The sequence below is a fragment of the Hemicordylus capensis genome, chromosome 5 (assembly GCF_027244095.1).
Source record: "Hemicordylus capensis ecotype Gifberg chromosome 5, rHemCap1.1.pri, whole genome shotgun sequence".
Lineage (NCBI taxonomy): Eukaryota > Metazoa > Chordata > Lepidosauria > Squamata > Cordylidae > Hemicordylus > Hemicordylus capensis.
This window is the reverse complement of record NC_069661.1, coordinates 144237680-144260046: the sequence shown is the minus strand read 5'-3', so window position 1 is coordinate 144260046 and position 22367 is coordinate 144237680. Positions and strand designations below refer to the sequence as shown.

The window sequence follows — 22367 nt, the reverse complement described above, 5'->3', positions numbered from 1 at the left end:
TTGGAACATGCACCAGTGAATGCTGCCAGCAATATTTAGGTGACTATCAAAATTTACCAGTTTCTCCTCAGCTCACCAATACTTCTGGAAATTCACAAAATTGGTCTGCTTCATTCATACATACCCTCTTCAGATGTTATAAATTGTAACCGTGAGTGCTGCTCACAAGGGGAAAGCATAAAGCCCTCTTCAGACATTATAAAGCCCTCTTCAGACATTACTAAAGCCCTCTTCAGACATTATGGATTGAAACCATGAGCATTGCTCATGAGGGGAGAAATGGGGGTAGTCCCACCCCCCGCTGTCACTCACCTCCCACTTAAGATGTGAAACCTTAAATTGGTCAAAGTTGCAGCTCACTGGATTGCTGTGGCCATCACGCTTGCAGCATTGCCCCATTCAAACAACACTGTAAGCCTAGTCAATGGGCACATGGGGTGAGTGACAGTGGGGGCGGCGGGACTACCCCCATTTCCCCCCTCATGAGCAATGCTCATGGTTTCAATCCATAATGTCTGAAGAGGGCTTTAGTAATGAACAAGTAATGGTAAACTTTGAGTCAAAGGAGCCTTTCATCAGAATTTAAGGGGCCAAATCTTCATAGTGGGATAACTCTGGGATGTTAATAGAGATTGGGTGGTCTAGTGCCTACGGATGTGAACTGTGAGCTTCAGGCTTCACCTTGGTTCAAATCCTAAATACATTAGGATGCATTTTAGATAAACAAAACAGAAATAAGAAAGAAAGGAGTACCAGATGGCAAAATCCAACAAAGGGAGAGGTACACCTCAAGTAGTGCTATAAAATTTTTATTTATTAAAACAGCACAGCATTTCAGGTCTAAATGTAAGAGTTTATTGGCGACAATGTTCACAGCTTCTATAATAAGAAATAATGGGCAGCAGTTTCTCAACCTCAAGCACTATCCTAAAGATAGCAGTGAGCAACATTCAGACTGCCCTTGCATTAGAATGTTGCACATGCACAACTGGGATTTTTTTTTCTGATCTCCCACTTCCTGGGCTGCCTTCACTGCCCCCCCGCAAAAAGTATATATGCCTCTATGCGTTTGGGTCCCTCAGGGCAGCAGAGGGGATCAACAAAAATTGTTGCATGCACTAAACTTTCCAATGCAAGGGCAGTGTTATTTGGGATGCTGTCCATTGTTTTCCTTTGGATAGTGCCTGGGGTTCATCCCTCCTTTTGTTACATTATGACCTAGACAAGCCCCTATCTCTCAGCTTTAGCCCCCTCCCACATCTGTATCCACCAAAATGTGCCCATAATCTTACTTGCAATGGCAAGTGAGCTGGTGCCATCTGGTGAATGTGAGGAGAACCAGTCTACCGCCCAACCTTGGAGCTAGAAAGCTGGCAGGGGATCATCGCAGGTGTTGTGTAGGAACCCCTGGCCCCTTCCCAGCTCCAAGGCTGGGAGGTAGGCTGGAGATGCCCCACACAGGGCCAAACTGACAACCCTTTCCCATGGTTTCCTGCTCTGGAGCAAGAAAGGGATGCATAGGGATCCTTAGCTGTTGATGTCTCAGCTGACCAGCTGCCAAAGAAGCAAGCTCTATGTTTCTTCCCTCCATTTTGGAACAGGAAGGAAAGGTAAGTGTGCGTGTGTGTGCGTGTGTGTAAATTTGGCTTGGCAGCCAAGGCCAGGTAAAAATTGTGGATTGCTGAGGAGAACTGGCCTCGTTTACAAGGCTTATATCATAAACTTTTCCCCCCTGTTCTGGACTGCATTGAGATTACTGTTTGTATAACATAAACCCCTGCCATCTAGTTTGCTAAGATGAGTATTTTTGTTGTTCTTTTGACAACATTTCATCTTTTAAGAACTTAATCAGAGCCCTACAAGAACCCATCTAGTCCGGCAGCCTGTGTCCCAGTGGCTAGCCATATTCGACTGCAAGATTCACCTTAGCTGAGCATAAAGGCATAAATAACTCTCTTTAGGTGGTGTCCAGATTTTCTTGGGTGTTTATGATGCAGTTAGGCTAAAGCCTTTTGGATGTCTAGTGGCTGATGTTGCCGTGTGGGAAAAGAAAATCTAAAGCTGCAAAGACAGAATTACAATGGGAACATGGAAGGTAAGAAGCACGAATATGGGAAAGCTAGACACAGTGAAAGATAAAATTATTTGACTACAGATTGACATCTTGGGTATCAGTGAATTAAAATGGACTGGAATTGGATACTTTTGGTCAGAATATCATGTTGTTCATTACTCAGGACACAAAAAACAAAGAAGGAACAGTGTTGCTTTCATAGTCAGGAAGGATATAGCAATGACAGTATTTGGGTACAATGCAGTCAGTAACTTACTAATATCAATTAGATTTTGTGGACAACCCTTTAACATGACAGTTTTTCAAGTCTATGCCTCAATGACTGATGCAGAAGAAGAGGAAGTTATTGAGTTTTATGCTCAAGTTCAGTCTGAAATTGACAGAACATGTAAGCAAGATGTGCTGGTGGTGGTTGGAGACCACCACCAAAAGGTAAGGAAGAAAATATGGTTGGACTGTATGGCCTAGGAAACAGAAATGAAGCAGGAGAACAACTAATTAGTTCCTGCCAATCCAATGATCTCTTCATTGCTTACACATTCTTCAAACAACCAAATCGGTGCCTAAACACATGGACATCACCAGATGGAGTACACATGGAAAAACAAGGAAAGTTTTCCAAAAGGTATCTGAACTCAGAAGGAGGTTCCAACCTTGAATTGGCATTTTAATTAATTAATTAATTAATTAATTAATTAATTACATTTTATATCCTACTCTTCCTCCAAGGAGCCCAGAGCGGTGTACTACATGCTTAAGTTTCTCCTCACAACAATTGAGAAGGAATCCCAAATGATAGTGAGGCTATTCACACGGACTGCAAAAATCAGGCTATGGGAGCCTAGCCCAATTTTTGCAGTCCGTGTGAACCACCGGGCTTGGCTGCGAGCCCGGTGGTTCCTGAGCGGGTAACCCGCTCAAGTAACCTGTCCCTTAAACTGGGTTTGCGGAGTGAGCGCTCCACAAACCCTGTTTTTTTAATTGTGAGTAGCCGCTGTGTGGCTACTCACGAGGAGACCCCCGATCGGGAGGCTAAAAAGCAGCCTCTCGGCTCAGGGGTCTCTCCAGTATGCCCTGCGTGCTTGCGCAGGGCATACTGGAGCTTCCGGTGGCCACGCAGCCCCCGATCCACCCAGCCCCTGCCGGCTCCATCACGGAGCTGGCAGTCGTGTGGGTGCCCAATCCAGCTGCCCCGGGTTCCCGCCCAGTTCGTCTGCTTAGCCCACTCTCCCCGCAAACCCTTACAAAGCAGGTCTCACTGATCGTGAGACCCGCCTCAGTAACTGATTCAGAGAAGATCAAACAGAGATGGAGGAAGTATACTGAAAATCTGTACAGCAGGGACATCAGCATCCAAGATACTTTAGAAGATATTCCCTACTTGCAAGAAACTCTAGTACGGGAAGATGAAGTTAGATCATAACTCTGGTCATTACCAGGTTGAAAGGCTACAGGATTTGGTGGAATAGCTACAGAAATATGGCAGGCAACAGAAGAAGAAGTCAGGGTTCTACCAAACTATGCCAACAAATTTGGAGAACAACACAGTGGCCAACAGATTGGAAGAGGTCCATCTACATAACCATACCAAAGAAAGGAGACTTAATAGGCTGCACAAACCATCACACAATATCCTTATTTCACATACTAGCTTAGGATCATCCAATGCAGATTAGAGCCCTACATGGAAAGGGAAATGCCGAATATTCAAGCTGGTTTCAGAAAAGGCCAAGGAACAGGAGACATTATTGCTGACACATGCTGGATAATTGAGAAAGCCAAAGAATACAAATACATATATATATATATATATATATATATATATATATATATCAATATATATATATCAATATGTGCTTTATTGACTACAGAAAAGTCTTTGATTGCATCAACCATGTCAAGTTGTGGAATATCCTTAGGAAAATGGGCATTCCAGAACATCCCATTGTTCTAATGAGAAACCTATACACAGGACAGGAAGGCACAATCCAGACAGAACATGGTGAAACAGACTACGAAGTTGGAGGTATAATTTGTATGAGGGTACACATATGGTTTGGTCCTGTCTGGTTATTGTTCCATTTTGGCTTGAAATTCATAAGATCGTTAACATGATTTTGCAGCAATCACTGCTTGTCAAGGATGCTCATTTTCTCCTGGGGTACATCCCCAGCATATGGAATCTAGCATTACATCAAGAATTGTGGATTCTTCATGGCTGGGGGATTGCCAAAAGAATAGTAACAGTACTGGAAGGACAAATTTACTCCTGAATTACAACTCAGGATAATTGATATGTGTTCCTTGACAGCATTTGAACTATTTGGGGAGTGGGTAATGCAAAAGTAAATAGGAGGTGTTGTCAGCATATTGGTCAAATTTTAAGGAATTGTTCATGTTTTGCAGAAATATATCCTTAGAAGAAGGTGCTTCCCTCCCCCTACCTTTTCTTCTGGCAAATTATGTTTATATCATGTTGAAGCCAATGCAGATTAGAGTCCTATGATTTCTTTCTTTTTTAGTTATACATACATATAATTCCATCTTTGATTAGGTTATATTATATGTAATGCTACAATCCTTAGCTGAATTAAAAAAAAAAAAAATTCCACCACCACCCCAGTACATTATTTGTTCCCTGGCAACTAGCATTCAGAGGAATACCTCTGAATATGGAGGGCCCATTTAATTATCATGACTAATCTGTTGATAGACCTATCCTCTATGAAGCTACCTAATCGTGGTAAAAGCCATTTAAGTTAATAGTAGTGAGTCCTATAAGTAAATTATGCATTCTATGAACTTCTTTCTTTTGTGTGACCTGAATCTACTGCAAAGAAATTTCACTGCATGGCATCAAGTTTTAGTATTATGAGAGAAGGTGAAAAATTCCTCTCTATTCTGGATCACTTTCATTTCTTTTTCTTTATGTAACCGTCAGCAACATGACATGGATAACTTGTTTCTTTAAATAAAGAATCCTCTTTTTTGTGGTCACAGCATGAGCAACCATCAATACAAAAGCAGTTTCATGACCTTGACATTCCAAGTGTATACATCTTGATAAAATCCATAGTCCAGGTATATTTGTCTTCCATCTACTATGTGAATCAATCTTCCTGTTTGTGACTCAGTTTGGAGGAAAAATAGCAGGGTTTATTGATGATATTTGAAGCAGTTACATATGTTCTTCCCCCAAACTAACTTAAAATGCCTAGAATTTTATTTTGCAGACTCTGTTGAAATCAAATGACTACACTGTGAAACTTAAACTGAGGACAATTTTTACTGAATTCTGACTTTCTGTAATAAGGCTACAGCTAAAAAAATGAGGACAGATTCTGGGGTGTGTGTATGTGTGGTTTAAAAATGCATAGGAAAGGGAGCAGCTAAGATCTAAGTGCCAAACTAGCTGAGGCAGCAGAAGACCTTTGATTAGTTCACCTGTTGATTTTACAAATGGCAAATGCAGCGTGTGCTGTCAGCATTTAAAGCAGTCCGCAGTGCTGGGGAAGAAGAGGTTCTCCCCATGCCATTTTTCTGCTTGAATTCTTTCCCCACCCCACTCAATTATTTGCCCCACGGAGCAAAACATACAGGTACCTTTTTGACGCCTCTATGTTTTGCCTTGCAAGGCAAGTTGCAGCTTTGTAGGGGTGATTTCAGCAGGAAAAAGAGCATGGAGGGAAAGCACTACCCCTCCCCCATCCCATATTCCCTAAACTGTGAGGACATAACTGAGCCTTTTTGTGGCTGCCTTTGCCATTTAAGACATTGTGGGAGATCTAATCATGGATTTTCTGCTGTCTTGTCTAGTTGTATCTTGAGGATAGTTTTTTAAAAATCAAAAATCTAATACATTTTTCCATTTCCCTGCACTTAACCATGCATCTATGTTAATTTAATTCCCAGAATCTCATTTTCCTTTTTTCCTTCTCTTATGCTTGCATAAATTACATTTATTTTCAAGTTATTAGCATTATTCTGGATTCATATTAGGGAAGTGCAAGGCAAGCTGGGAGTCACTTCTGCCTGGGGGAGGAAGGCCCTCCTCTTGGACTAGTAAAACGGAGCAGACACTCTGCAGAAACTTCTTGGGAGTGGATATATTCTCCTAAGAAAGCTCTGAGCAGCAGGCCAATCCTGAAGTGGCAACACCAAAAGAGAGAGCCTCTTCTGTCTGTCACCACCTTCAGGTGTCATGTGAGGGTACCACCTCCCCTTTCTTGTTTTCTTTAGTTGGCTGTGAGGCCTCTGCATGTCACCTGTGAGATATGACCCGCGTAAGAGCTGGGGAGACTTTCAGGGTATCCGAAGCCCTACTATGCTTATTTCACTGGTCTGAGATTTTGCTTGTGGAGTATATTTTGATGACTGAGGAGGAAAGGAGGAAAAGACACTCCTCCTGCAACAAAAATATATACCCATACATTAAATAACTGACAAATTGCCTCCTTGCAAAACCATCCAAAACATGATTCTTGAGGCAGCTGCCTCATTGTAGGGCTGGCCATGCATCTGTCTGCGAAACTGAGCAACAGCAGGAGAGAGGGCATGCCCCCAGCTCTTGCCTGTGGGCTTCCTAGTGGCATCTGGTGGGCCACTGTGTGAAACAGGATGCTGAACTAGACAGGCCTTGAGCCTGATCCAGCAGGGCTGTTCTTATGTTCTTAAACCTAAGTCACTGAGGTTGATACACATATACCACCCTAAACTCCTTGGAGGAAGGATGGGATTGAAATTGGACAGGTAAATGTTTTATTTTGCAAAAGGGTGTCCATCAATGTTTTCTGTGTTCAGTTATACAACACAGGCCTCCAGCATGCAGAAGCTGGGTCATCAACCACTTAAAAACATATACAAGTAGCCTTTAAGGCAATCCTCAGAGTCACAGAGAATCATGTGAGCTTTTTGGCAGAGGTTATTGTTCTGTTAATGTTTAGTGCATGGTTTCGGGTGTTGGAGGGACAAGCAAAATGAACATTTTCCACATGTCAAAAGTGAGGAGAATGGGGATGGGTGATCAAAGCTGTCTAGGAAAGAGCACGAGGTAACCCTGAGATCCCATCAGCAGACTAATCACATGACAAAGCCAGAAGCAATTCCAGAACTGCACACATGTCAGAGCAGGGAGCTCAGAAAGGAGCTTGGATTTGCTATTTTTCACAGCTTGAGATAAACACAGACTGCTGATTGCTACGTAAACAGAAAGAAAGAGGAAAGTGGGAACAGGATGTGTCAGATGGTGAATGGCATCTTTTGCGTGTTTCTCTTTTGGTGCCACGAGCAAAGAGACTTTAAACGCAGCCAAAATACAAAGCCAAAATCCTAGCCGTGCTTGGGTATGGCTTGCATACTGCCAGAAGAAGGTTGCATATAATTTTTAAAAAAATAATAATTCTGACCCCAAAAGCCAGGGTCCACAAATATGGTCACAAAGTTGCCAGTGTCAACCAGAAATTTTATACTGGCAATTAGCGGGGAAAGCTTCCAAGTAATCACAGGAGCAACCTGAAACATACATTCGCACACAGTGCCTGCTTCAACAGCATGGGTGACATGATGGGATGCAGCATTAGTGTCATGAGTTGGAGGGCTGCTGCAAACACACACCGTCCACCACCTTTCTCCTGCAAAAGGTACACACTTACTTTGCCTCTGTGGAACAGGAAGCAAGAAAGCAGAGCTTCACTGCTACAAGCAACCAGAAGCAATCAATAGTTGGCTACCAAGACTAGCCAAATAGAATTCTCCAACCCCCCCACAACCCCCCCCAATTCTTTGTTCTGGTTATCAATCAAATTTGCATATATCTGTCTACATTTCTTTATTCCACTTCTCACAGTCATGGAGAGGGGCCCAGAGTCCTAAGGTGTGCACCCTTCAATCCCTGGAAGTTACACAGCACTGCCTCTGGCTTCTGAGATGTTTGAAGTGAATAATCAGGAAGAAGAAACAAAAGGAAGTAACTGACCTTGATGGCAAACTGGAGGGAGGTCTTCTCATCTGGTTGATAAGTAATGCAAAGCATCACTACACCCAGGATGGCCACCACACATACCTACAAAAAGGAACAAGTTAAATTCAATTATTTTAAAAATAACGGGGGGGGGGTGGCAGCAAAAAAGCAATGTCAGAGCAAAACCTCCCATTTCCCAACAAAGATGCTGTGCTCCAGATGCACTAAGTAACCCGAAGCACACATTGCCAATGCACATGTTAGTCCACCCTCCATTTGCATCACAATGCTAATTTGACTAATTAATGTGGCTTTGTCATGTCACATGGCTTTGTCATGTGACAAAATTGACTAATACAAATGTTTGTATACCAATTTATGTAACAATTCACATAACAATTCTCAGAGTGGCTTACATAGAAAAATAAATAAGATGGTTCCCTGTCCCCAAAGGGCACACAATCTAAAAAGAAATACAAGGTAGACAACAGCTGAACAGAAGTAGTGCTCTCCCCTTCTAAATATAAGAGAATTACCACTTTAAAAGGTGCCTCTTTACTCTCTGAGCAAGGCCTGTCTGAACTGGCTGCATGCACCTTTGGATTCAAATGGAAAATTGTATCTACATCCAAGTTGTTAAATACTGTACTACTAGCTTGCTGTAAATGCAGCTGCATTTGGGGCAATGACCTTTTCCCGACAATATTTTTACTGTAAACCACCCAGAGATGCAAGTTTTGGATGGTATATACATATGTTAAATAAACAGATAGATATTTTGAAGGTTTTTGAATAACAGCAAAAACCGGAAAAAACAGAAGCAGAGGTCTATACTGCAAGCAATGATGGCTCTCGCATGCCACCTTTAAGTCTTTGAAAATCTATCACCTGCACACAGCCTTGGGAACTATTAGATCATATCCGAAAAATCCACTTTAAAAATGCTGGCATTCCTAATATTACTTTCTTGAGAGTGTCTCTTTAAGAGGGCAGGCAATGGTGTCTCACCAGAACCTCAGTGGCTAAGTTAATTTGGCCACCAACGTTTCACTTTACATCATTTCAGTAAAACATGGAAAAAGAAAAGATTGCCAGAGAACATATCTAAAGAATACATCAATCTGTTATTTGCACTTCTTTGTGACATGTGTATTTATATTCTGGTCCCGTGATATGCTCAGGCCATCTAGCTTACTTGTTTCTCTTTAAATTAAATAGATAGATACACACATGCACACACACACAGGCACACTTATGACAAGAGAGATTGGCAGGACAAGTAAAAACAGCATTCATACGGAGGGTCTTTCATGAGGTGGCTCTTCCCAGCCCCTTACTGGGCTTCTGCTTTATGTCCTCGCTCCTTTACCTGACAACTTTAATTCAATTAACATCCACATAATGTTGAACTCCTAACATGAGATCATATCTAGCACAGTCAAATGATAAATAGACCTAAGCAACTGAAGCAGCTGAAGAGCCGAACTATAAATAGAAGAGGCTGAAAACATTCTGGACTGGTTGACTTAGGGCCCCAGCTTCAAAGTGTAAAGCATGGGAGGGAGCCTTGGCCTGCCTACCACACACAGAATACATGTGACGTGGAGCCCACATGGCAATGAACATGCAAGGATGGATTAGGGGGATGGGCCTCCACACATGCGGGCATAGCCACAATCCTGCCCTCAGGAGAGTATGGTGAATGCATATCAGGAGCCACGGAAAGACCCAGAAGAACTAATGGAGTTGCTCTCCCCCAATTCCCTCCCCGCAGTGAAGGTCAATGGTAAAGAAGAACTTCCAAGGCAGTTTCAGTTCCAAATCCTGAGTAGAAGCCAGGCTGAAACAGGCCAGGCAACGTGTGCCATTGATTGATGACTGTAGCTGAGCCTCCATCAGCCTCTCCAGCCCTGGGTCCCAAAGGAGAGACTGGTGATCAGCCAATACTTAAAACAATAGTCTGGATTGAGAGGGTCGTTATTCTTGTAGACATACAACTGCCACCTTCAAGACAGCCAGGACAATCTTCTCTTGTCATAAAGCTGATCATCTTCTGGACTCAACCAGTTACCCCCCTCTGCCAGATTTTATAAGCTGAAGAGGGCAAGGGTCAAACAGATAGTAGGTCACACACCTCTCAAAGTACTCTTTCCACATCCTCAGGCTGCAATACCTGAAATTCATCCAAGCAAACACACCCAGATGGTTGCCTAGGAACCAACCTGTAATTGTACGGGATTCAAAGGGGCATCCAAGACAGACTGGATGCAAGCAATTATATTCACAACATGCTCAGTGAACAAATCACAGTGAGCTGTAGAGGGTTGTGTATGGTCATTTTGGGAGCCTGCATAAAGCAAGGCCCCGCACTACTTAAACCAGCTTCACTAGATGACACTGTGGAGACACAATGGTGGTGGAAAAATATTCTCTCTCTGCTGCCACCACTGCCATAGTGTAAGTTCTGCAATGAGCTCTAGTTTGTGTTTGGTTGGACTCCGCCCAAGTTATCCTCCACTTCTGTTCCAGCCATCATTCAAATTGCTTCATTGACCTAAGCACACTGGTATGCCAACCATGCTCTGTTAGATGAAAACGGGCGCTTAGGGGCAATCATGTCTACTGCTGGGGTTGGGATCTGCAGGCACCAGGCTTACACATGTACTCCCCTGGGCACAGGTCAATGCACCAATTGGAAGCAGGATGTGAAGGCTTCCTCTGCAATCCTATTGGCCAGAAATGGGCAGGATGGATTGGCAGGGCCAGCTGCATGACAAACCAACCAGTGGTGGCCAGTGAGGCCTGCCGCGGGGATGGGGTGCGTGGTGAGAATGGCAGAATATAACTAGCTGTGCTGACCCCCTCAAATGGTACCCGCACATGCATGGAGGCTAGCAGAGCAGCGGGAAACAGGGAAGCCTCCTTGCAGGATGCTGGGTCAGGCACTGCCAGCTCCTGTAGGATGCTGGATGCTGGTGACGGGTGAGTTTGCTGTTATTTCAAGTTATATTCCACTATCCTCACTGCCCAACCCCTCCAAGGCAGGCCTTAACAGCTGCCACTGAAACCAACGTTTGAAAAACCATAATGAAACATAATCAAATGAAATAAAAAGCTGCACTGTAAGATGGCCCCAATTTACTCTGATTTATGCTTATTTACACTTGTAAATGTTTATATGCACTTTATATACTCTCGTCCTAACTTACACCACTTCCTCCAGCAGTAAAGACCGCAGTCTGGGAAACCTCCAGGCAGGCAGACTCCGCCTTTTCTTCAGTTAGAAGAGAAAGGACACAGGCACTCCAGGGGGAGAGCCCAGCCAATTAGCTGTGCAAGGCATCCAAGGCTAAACAAACTGAAGGAAGTTGCAAATCAGAGGAAACAGAACTTTATACTTACTGAGTGAGTGCGAGGATTTCATTACGACTGTGCCCATACCTAGTTTCCCTTACATTGCCAATGTAGCTTTCCACACACACAAAAGCTAAAAAGCATGTTAAGTGTCACTGTAGAAAGTTTTTGACCTGTCCAAAATCATAACTTCTGACAGCCTTCTAAACAACAGAGGAATCTATTACGAACTGCATTATGTTGATCAGTATTTGGTTTCCATTCAGGTTATCTTCTTCTATTGGTGTGTAGAATGAGTAGCAATAGCAATAGCAATAGCACTTACATTTATATACCGCTCTATAGCCGGAGCTCTCTAAGCGGTTTACAATGATTTAGCATATTGCCCCCAACATTCTGGGTACTCATTTTACCGACCTCGGAAGGATGGAAGGCTGAGTCAACCTTGAGCCCCTGGTCAGGATCGAACTTGTAACCTTCTGGTTACAGGGCGGCAGTTTTACCACTGCGCCACCAGGGGCTCTTTAGAGTATAGAGTATAGTTGCCTTTGTTGGTGTTAGGCCAAAGTAAAACTGCTGGGGCAAGTGAGGTCTACCACAAAGACTTTAATACCTGCTTTTTCATGGCCTCCATGTTACTGCAGTCCCATTTGTCTCTAAAACCTCACTTCAGGCTGCTGTGCTTCTCTCCAGAGTGCCTGTTCTGTACAGAATGTGGCCTATCCAAATGCCTTTAGATAATGGAATGTGATGGAACCTAGAATCTTCTGGTCAGACCTAATCTAATGAAGGAGACTTCTGATACTCACCAGCCTGGTTCACACATTCTTCAAGATCAGGGTAGAATCCATATTTGCATGACTGTGCGGACTCACAAAAATCCCTCCAGCCCAGGTTGCTCAAACCCATCCTGCTCTTAAATAAGTAGACGGAGAAGAGAACTCTCCTCCTACCTTGATCCTCTAGTCAAGTGTACCCACTCACCAGGAGCAAGCAGGCCCTCCCTAGCATGGGAACAGTGGAGAGCAATAGCTATAGGGGTTGCCATCCGCTCTGCAAAGCCCATTCTATGATCCTGAAGCTGGAGCAGCTTCAGTAGAAAGCATTCAACAATGGATGCTGCGCCTGACTTAATCATGTGTTTTCTGGGCTTGTTGACCCAAACAAAAGTTCTGATTGTGTGCTGCTAATGAGACAGGAGCTCTAATGGTCATGTGCATGGATGCAGCTAGCTAATTTTGGACCCTGGACCTAATGAGCTTAGCCCCACCCCCACCCGCCCCACCCCCCACAAAAGCATCATCTCCATATATACATTTCACCACAAACCCACAGGTATGGGCTAGAGTTCAGTTGCAAAAGAAAAAAGAAAAAGAAAAGAGGGGGGAAGACTACAAACACTCCAATGGATTCACACAGCTTCCTGCTCAAAGAGTCCTGTTCACCTGACCAAACGCTGCTCCCGATTTCAAACCTCTATGCCAAGCCAATCTGGAAATATGCAATGGGGGGAACAAAGTACACAATCTCCATAGTCTAACACATGCACCTCACCATGACCCTGAGGACAAAGACACAACACACCAGAATGCAGTGGGGACAGCAGAAGGTGCGCACACTGGGCAGTGCTGGCCACCTAGTCTCTTTGAAGCTCTGCAGGCTGGAGAGCTCTTCAGGCAGGCAGGCAGAGAAAGCTATAGCTCTGCCTCTGGAAGCCCCACCCACCTGCCAAACAGCTGATCTTCGGGTGGGGGGAAGAGCAGCAGCCTGCCTGCAGTCCTGGAAAGCCTCCAGCATGGCCATGGAGGAATCTCCAAGTTGGTGCAGGTGCCGGGTGTAGAGGAGATTCCTGGTGCTGGGAACAGAGCTTCAGCTAGGTAATTTAGGATCCTGGACCTAATGAGCTTATGCCCCCCGCCCCCCGCACAGCAAAGCAAACATTATACACATACACACACTTACTTCACCACAAACCCACAGGTTTGGGCCAGAGTGCATTGGGGGGGAAGGACTACACAAACCCTAAAGGATCCATACATCTTCCTGATTATTCACCACAAACCCACAGATCTGGGCCAGAATGAATTTGCCCCTCCCCCAGCAAGAGTACAGAAGCTCCAATGGATTCACATAGCTTCTTGACAACTCACAGACTATCTGGGATATAGTGCATTCATAAGGAAAAAGAATTAAAACCACAACACATGCCCCTTGCTTCACATTTCTCATGCAGACCCCTTGGATCATAACCAACTTGAGCATAGTGCAATTGCAGGGGGGGATTTGTTTGTTTATTCAGATGTAACAGTACCATTTTCACTAGCTGTGGAGTACTCTATGGGTAGAGATAATTCTTTATGGCAGCTTTAATGCAGTTGAGGAAAATGCATTGAAAATCACAGGGTTGGCCAATTTCCTTGAAATAAAAATACACACAGTCCTGATATCTTGGACTACATGTGTGCCCAATTTCAGAACTCTAAGTTCAGCCATTCTGGAAATATAAAGGGTTGGGCAAAGGGAGGTTGCACTTTTCGTGCAGATTCCTTCACATGAGGGTGGAATGATGGTCCAATGTGTGGATTCATTTCCAAGAGTTTTTGTAATTTTCTGCCATGTGGCAAGCACTTATAGGACTTTGACTTTTTTGAAGTTATTTTAATTCAAAAAATCATTAAAATTAAACAGATTGACTGAATCCACTTAAAAATTAATACACAGAGACCTGCAAACATGTTCTACATCTGAGTCCAATTAAAAAAACTAGGCCAAGCCATTCCAGATATATAAAAGGTGGTGAAAAACTGGGTGATGTTTACCCTTATTATGAAGGAATGGGGAGATTCCTCCACATGGGGGTGAAATGATGGTCCAAGGTGGAGGAGGGGGGCTTCAGTTCCAGATATTTTTGTAATTTTCCACCACTTGTAGAACATTTTTGGAGTTTTTTTTAATTTTAAACAATCATTACAAATCAACAGATCATCTGATCTGCTTCAAAATCAGTACACAGAATCCTGATAACCTATCCTACATCTGTGCCAAATTTCAGAACTCTAGGCCAAACCCTTCTCGAACTATAAAAGGAACTATCCTTTCCCTTGGGGAAAATCATGGGCCCTCTAGAAGAATGGGTACACAGACCTGGGCCCCCAGGTCTGTGCCTAACAGTGCCCCTGGCTGGCTCCAGGGGAGCAGGCCCATGGACCTGGGCCACCAAGTCCAGGCTCAACAGTACCTCTGGTCATATGAACAGGTCTAATAAATCAACCAATCTCAGGCAAAATCCAACTAGAAGGCTGGTAATCTTGGCCTGTGATTGTGCTGGTCTGTGATCGTAATAAAGGAAATTGAGAAATTTACCACCCCCAAAATTTGGAGTGTGGTAGGTGATGCCTGATAGTGGGGAAGGAATTCTGTGCTCTCCTCTCAGAATATTTCCACTGAACTCAAAACAAAACAAAACACCTGACTGAGATGTATCATTTCAGACTACAGGTAGGGGTTCTATCACATGACTGAATGCTCCTCCATGCAAAATACTCCCTCATACAGAAAACTACACAAAGCGAAATGCCAGGAGAAAGGATTCCAGCCTAGCCTTCCCTCAACTTACTGCATCATGCAAGGAATGGTCTTTGTTGCTAGAAGCATTTTGTGCCCTCACGTGAAGCCTGAAGCAGAACTGTCCAGACACAGTCTTAGCACCTCAGCAAGCTTTGTCATCTCTCTTGGCTCACAAATGCTATCATTTTTTCTTTCCCTTCCACTATTCAGTCCAGTGGAAAATAACCAATATTCTGCAAAAGCCCAAATTTTGCATGTAGAATACTTTAGAAAGATTGTATCTAATTGTTGCATCCCCCCCCCCCAACATCAATGTTGGGAAGGATTTTTGTTTTTAATTGCAACACTCTAGGTCCCTTTGTCGATGTCTCTCTGGCCTGGAAACCCTCCTATTTATGACATTGAGATGTGAAGGTAAGAAGTTGTTAATCCATAAATTAGCTCAGAGATTTATTCTCAAATTTTTGAATCTTATTACAGTAAGTTAAGGGCATTTTTTAAAAAAATAAGTAATGAATCCCAGTTCCAGTTTTTGCATGCGGGGAACATTTTGCTCTCATTGCTTCACAGGCTAAATTCCCCTTCATTCATACTAATGGACTAAAGCACTTGATTTTCAGCAAGGAACAGTATGACAGTTTTGCCACTAATAAAGCAAAGATCCCTTCAATAAATCAGGCTCTATTTAGCACATTAGCACTCTCCCTTCACTCTTCTGTCATAGCAGGTTAGCAGCAGTCATAGGGACAAAGTCACCCCTGAGGTAATCCCAACAGGGATTCACAGGCATGAGTTTAGTCTATTATCTCTAGCTAACTTTACCGAAAAGGCCTTGAGAATACATTTCAAAGTTCTTCTACAGTTGGCAAAGTAGAATGTTAATCAAATACTTGTGGTGGAGGCGGCGGCGGGGTGGGGGGACTTGAGTGGGATGTTGCTAAAACAAGCACTGCTGGTATTTTACACCATGTCATCTCTGTGTTCTTCTATGCTGCCAAGAAAGGAACCATTGCTCATTTCTGTCTTAATAAATGAACACCAGAAAGATGCACAGTCTGCTCCAGAATGCAAACATATTGTTTGGGGAGCCAAACATATGATATCTCAATGCCCCCTTTGTAATTCTGCGCAGTCTGCATGCTGAAAAGTTTGTTGGTAAAATAAACCAGGGCCCCTTCTGATAATGTATGTTCAGTATTTTGTTTGTGCTATCCTGATTGTTCCAGAGTACACATATGTATAAGCTCATTGATCGCAGATATTATTTATTTATTCGATTTCTATACCGCCCTTCCAAAAATGGCTCAGGGCGGTTTACACAGAGAAATAATAAATAATAAATAAGATATAGCAGTAATTACCATGATCACAGCAACTAGAAAGAGTGCCCCATGATTCTGGGAACTACTATTAACTGTATCTATAACTGCTTGATTATTTTTGCCCACAGAAGCATTATACACTAGGCTGTCGCTCACGGAAGGGCTGTAGGGGCGGCCGTTCTATGAAGTGAGGTGAGGTGGTTGTCTCAGGCAGCACATTACTGGGGCACCATATAGGCAGCAAGATACCCTCCTGCCCGTTTGTTTGTTTTTAAGGGAAAGAAGGGAAGGAGGATGCACACAAGTGGGAGGTGGAAAGCATTTGGCATCCTGCCTGGGCACACAGGATTATTGAGCCACAGATTGCTAACTGATAGCATTTGAGACTTTCTAGCAAAGATGCCAATCAAAATAGCCATAAATAAGAAATAGGGTGAGGTAGCATTCAGGGCTTCTGCTATTCTTCCTTCTCCCAAGAAATGCTTCACATGAGTTTAAGCTGCTTTCTTAGCTATTTGTTTTCTGCTGTTTTACAATGTATATTCTGTTTTATAGGATTAATAAGAGAGTCTCAAGTTAACTTACAAATAGTTAAAACATGCCATGAAAACAAGAGTTGACAGTAAAAACAAAAAAAAGAGAGAGAGATATGAACATACCAGCAGGGTCGGGAAGGACATTAAGGACAAGCTAAACAAAAACGATGCTTTAACTAGTGCAGGTCTGGAGGGCTTTGCCAAGAAGTCAATTCCACAACAAGGGGATCACCACCGAAAGGACCGCATATTAAGGACCGCATATTTTGCACACACCCCAAGGCAGCCCCTCTACACAAGAGGCACTATTAATCAATTACAGCTTCCCCGGGTGTGCTAAAGTCTCAATCAACTCAATCCTGTAAGTGACATCACCATTTGAAGCCATTACCATCACACACACACAGCTTTCTCAAGGTGTGATTTATACATGGAAGCATTTGACAAATACATTTAACAAGGTGCTTGAAGAAACGATGAGTTGTGCTGTTTTCTTCCTGAGCTGATCTCTGACCTTTTGGAAAAACAGATCTTGTGCTTTAGGGCACTTTAAAAAACGATGAGCTGGTCTGGACAATAGTTGACTGATCCTTTTAAACATGGGGGGGAGGGATGTGGGTGTGTACACATCTCCCCATCCACCCACCCAGTGTGCTGTTCAGCTCCTGCCTGATCGTGCAGGGCAGCAGTTCAAATGAACCACCCTAACGTGCAGTTTTAATACTAATAGTATTAAGAATGTGAATTGAGGGGCAATTCAGATATGCCACCCTCTATGTGATTAGATGACAGCGCACTAGGTGGAGGTGAGGTGTACGTGCACATGTTCCTGTTCCATACATTTAAAAAGGCTGGTCAGAGTATTATCCAAACCAGCCCAATAGCTGCAAGAGCAGCTGTAGAGTTTTCACATAATGGCAAGTTGCAATATTACAGTAAATGGACTTGAATGTCCAAACATTCTCTCTGGGCTGATACAGATGATACTTCGTCTGTCGGCCCAAGCACATGCAATAAAGATTTATTTTATTTTATTTTTACATTTATATTCCGCATGCACACATGCATAAGATGTGTGCATGCCTTAAGCACACATGTCCTCCACTGCCTTGGTGTGCTGGGGCACCTTCTCCCAGTCATGTGGGATGGCAGTTTGTCAGAATGCAACTACTAGTGCACACCAGTATGTGCAGTGTGTGTAGAGGGGTGGTTTGGACAAGCCAATCTCCATGCAACTAATGAACAGTGCACAAGCAGTGTAGGGATGTACAGGAGATGTTGTGCAGCTGCTGGTGGGACGGTTTGAATGCCTGCGCCTGAGCCAGTTGAGTGCTTCCTAGAGGAGGCACCGAACTGGCTTGTACACATCCCGACAATGGCGGGGGGGGGGCATCAGTGTTCCCTCTAACAGGGATTCCAGATGTTGTTGACTACAACTCCCATAATTCCCAGCCAAAGGACATTGCCGCTTGGGATGCTGGGAGTTGTAGTGAACAACACCTGGGAATCCCTGTTAGAGAGAACACTGGGGGGGGGGGGCATGTGCTTTGCTTTGACAGTGCGAACAAGTTCTTAGCACATGTGGTTGAGCCAGAGATGAAGCACTGTCCAAACTGCTTCCCCACTCTGTGATATGCTTAGGTTCATATCTCTACAGCCTCAGTCTATAAGTCACTTCAGTTCACACTGGTCCCTGTGGGACAACATGGCTGATGCGTAGCGACCAGGAATTAGTACAGTCTGTGCCACAAACTGTGGGGTGACTTATGCCAAAAATATACCTGCATTTCTCTGGGGCAAATCCAGTGCTCTCTGGTGCAAAAACATTTTTTTCCAGGAATACAAGAAGCTCTACTCTGGATACACCCTAACATAGTGTGAAATCAGATCTATGTGACATTGGATCCCTTTGGGCTAATTTTATGATACGTGGAAGCTATAAACACAGATTGAAGTGGGGTTTGGGCAGCATGAGTCATCTGTGCAGCTTCCAAATGCCATCTTGTCCTAGCATTGCTGTTTCAGAAACGGGCTCAGTGTTCTGATCCAAGGCCAATCTTGCAGTGCTAATCACTTGTTGACCAGAGCATCAAGTGGCAACTTGCATGCCTCAGTGATGAGCTGCCACAGATTAATCACCATAAAAAGAGCTCTCATCACCTCACAGCACACCTCAGAAGCACAAACAATGCTTTTCAGAGGTTCACTCACTGTGCTGTGAATCATCACATTCCAAGCAATCAGGCAATATGCACACACGTGACCCAGCCATAATACTGTTATCTTGAATTTGTGTGATAACCTCATTCACGCTCTGCTCCCATTGAACCAAGAGTTCTTTCTTTGTTTTCGACAGAAAACATATAGATCTTTTCATTAAAGCACTCACTTTAACGTTCTGTGTGGAAATGTAAAACCTACATTGGCTAGAATGAACAACTGATTTTCAAAGGGCTTTCTCTCGCAAATCAGCAACATTTACACTAATTCAGTGTCTTCCCACTCACTCACTTGTATATGCCCACTGAAGTCAATCAAATTAGCAGTTTGGTGCAGTGGATCGAGTGCTGGAAGTTTTTCATACTCAGCTTTTAGTTCATCTCTTGTGGAATGGAGGTGTGCATTCACATATCGGCCACATTTATCCTGAAGTCCCTGTGAGCTATCAAGGAGGACTTCACACAAAATTTGGATTTTTCATCCCACCTTAGAGTGTAGCCCAATTTATATCTGGAGTAAAAAAAAATCCACTTTTTGTGTCAGTTTTTTTGGGCAACTTCAAACTCACAGTAAAACCTCACAGAAAACCCGCAGTAAAGCGTGCTAGCTAGGGAAGCTCCTGGACTTGGCCTAGGAAGATCTGGGTTAAAATCTCCACCTGGCTAGAAATCCCACTGTCTGACTAAGGGTCACTCACTATTCCTCAGCCTAACCTACCTCACAGGGTTGTCATGAGACTACAGTGGCGGGGGGAGACCACATATGCCATTTTGTTTCCAACATTATGCCACACTAGAGCCTTGTTCAGATGTACATACAGCCCTATTGCAGGTGTCTATACACAGATGCATGTTTTTGTGTAATGACGGTACTTGTGTTCATTTTAGAAGTAAACCTGGACTCAAGTGCAGGGTTCGCAGAGGAGGAATACAACTGTACATTGAACAACATTATTCACATGTGTGAATAACTGTACATATCTACAGATCTGTACATGCATATTATCTATCTATCTATCTATCTATATGTACATTGAACATAATGGGTGAATAGGGCTTAGCATGTCCCAGAAATGGACCAAAGGACATGGTTATGCAAACAGAGAGCTGGCTTAGTTTCTCCACCATGAATTCTATGGAATGAAGCAAACAGGCTGCGATCTGACAAACCTGAGATCAGCAGGGGCAAACTGAGCTCTTACCATAGTCATGCCTTGATTTTCTCTCATATCAGCAAATGGTTGTCATTCATTCCATACTTTCTCTCTCAGGGCCTGGAGACCAGTTTTGGTTTGAGAGAGGAAGGAAGGTCTGGAAAAGCAGGCCCTTGGTCCACCGGAGGCAAATGCCTCAGCAATGGATGAGAATAAGGTTGAGAGTGGGAAAGGGGGGGGGGCGCTGGAGAAAGAACTGGCATTCTCCATACCCCCCTTCCCTACACAATGGGCCTTTAGCTAATATAATAATCACACTAGTATGGACCTGTGGACTATTCTTTGAATTAAGAAAGAATGTGGATACGGTGAATGGAGAGACCTGGTAATGTATTTGTGATACAATCAATCTTTACATACTGGTTAAAAAAAATTCACTTGAAATGTGCACTACTATTGAGTGAAATATATTAAAACACATATAGAAAAACAACTTGGGAAACACACTTACATATACACATGGTCCTCTCTCTCCAGTAATGAACACAAATCACTTCCAAGATATGCCCCATGCTGGAACAGGCGTACAGGCATTTGCTGAAATCATACCGTCCCCCATGAATCACATGTTTATATACCATCACAAATAGCCTTATCGGTTGCTTCCACCCTCTCTCGGCTCATGCCACAAGACACCAAGATAGCATGATGCTTTCGACTTTGAATTTCCTGGCTCTGAATGGCTTGGGACACATTTTTAAAAGTGAACTTGTTTTTGAATTTCAAGCTTAACTCTTCAGTTCCAAAAAAGCTAAAGTGCCATGGGCAATGATCAAGAATTCAGGAATGGGGAAGGCTGGAAGACCAAAAAAAGTTACATTACAGCCTTACTTTTAACTCCTTGCAGTGTGGAAGCACAACAGCTATTCCTTAACCCCACCCACCCTTAGAAACACATCTTATCAAAGGTTTACTTTAATCCCTCTGTCTTAACCACCTTGTTTGGGACTAGAAAGGTGAATGTGTGTGAAGTCACACATAACACCTTTTCAGCCGTGAATCATCACACTTGCATTGTAACCTGGATAGGTATAATCTAAATATACACCAGGGGGTACAGCAAGCTAAGTGTGCATTTTCTACTTTTTTTTTAAAAAGGTTATTACCGTGCTTCCTTGGAGGAAGAATATGAAATAATATATATTCCCATTGCAACAGCAGTTTCCCTTGAACATGTTAAAAAAAATAGACATAAAAATCACTGCAGGGCAAATTGTTGTAAAGAGTTAGCACGGCTCGAGAATAATCGGGGTAGTAGGGCATGCAGTTGGTTAGTCTTAAGTGCAGCATTTCATGCAAGTTGGCATTCATGTTGGCAAAGGCGCTTGGAATGGTAGAAACAGACTCGTATGCTTACAATTATCCCAGCCCAATATGGAGTGTCTCTGACTAGCAAAGAAGAGCTGCTGGCTGCCATAATGAAGCCCAGCGCTGTTACAGAGGCGCCTAAAGCCAGCTGCAACAGAGCCACCAGCAACGGGAAACGGCAGCCACAGCACGTGTGTGCTTCCTCTTCCTGGCCCGCTTTGGGATCGCCTTTGGCTTTCTTCTTTTTCATGGCTGCGTCTTGCTCCTTGGCGGGCTCGTTGCTTTTCTCCTTTTCAGGTGCTTGCCCTGCCTGGTTCTGGTTATTAAGGGACGTGTTGGTCTGAGCTTTCTTCTCTTCTTTTCCCATGCTGATGAACTTTTTTCTTTTCTTTTTAGGGGGCTGGTAGGCGTGTTTTTGGTTTGGTTTGGGTTGTTGTTGTTGTTTTTAAATTGCCCCCACCCGAAGCTTCCCTTTGTGCTGGCTGACTTGTTTCTGGTATTTGAATCGAGGAGGCTGAACAAATATGGAAAACATTTGGAGCAGATTGTCAGAGCTTCCAAACGCCACATATAGCTCAGAGAAGAGGGGGAAGCGAGGGGGGTAACGGACTGCCAACATGCACAAGCGAATTGCCTGCTTCTGGATGGATTCGAGGGAGCTTTGCATGTGAGGATTAATGCTGCTTGTGCGTGAGCGTACTTGGCAGCCGCGATGCAATCAGCAGGAAAGAATTCCACGCTTGGGTGGGAATCGCCTTCAAATGAGGACTCTGCCAGCCTCGGGTGAGAGACACCAATGATTCTGCTCAGTTTC

The 22367-nt window shown here is 43.6% G+C and overlaps 1 protein-coding gene across 2 annotated transcripts in view; it reads right to left on the bottom strand.

The window, feature by feature from the left end:
- Window positions 1–22070, bottom strand: part of SSPN (sarcospan) — a 29530-nt gene extending 7460 nt beyond the window's left edge. Inside the window, exons 1-2 of one of the 2 annotated variants that reach the window (XM_053256293.1) lie at window positions 21603–22070; window positions 8049–8135 (exon numbers count right to left, since the gene is read on the bottom strand). In XM_053256293.1, coding sequence (XP_053112268.1) covers window positions 8049–8135; window positions 21603–21920 — 405 coding nt within the window. In that variant the 5' untranslated portion in view covers window positions 21921–22070. Of the gene's footprint in view, window positions 1–8048; window positions 8136–20696; window positions 20790–21602 lie in introns of those variants that run through there. The other variant, XM_053256295.1, reaches the window with a different exon arrangement.
- Window positions 22071–22367: the final 297 nt, after the last annotated feature.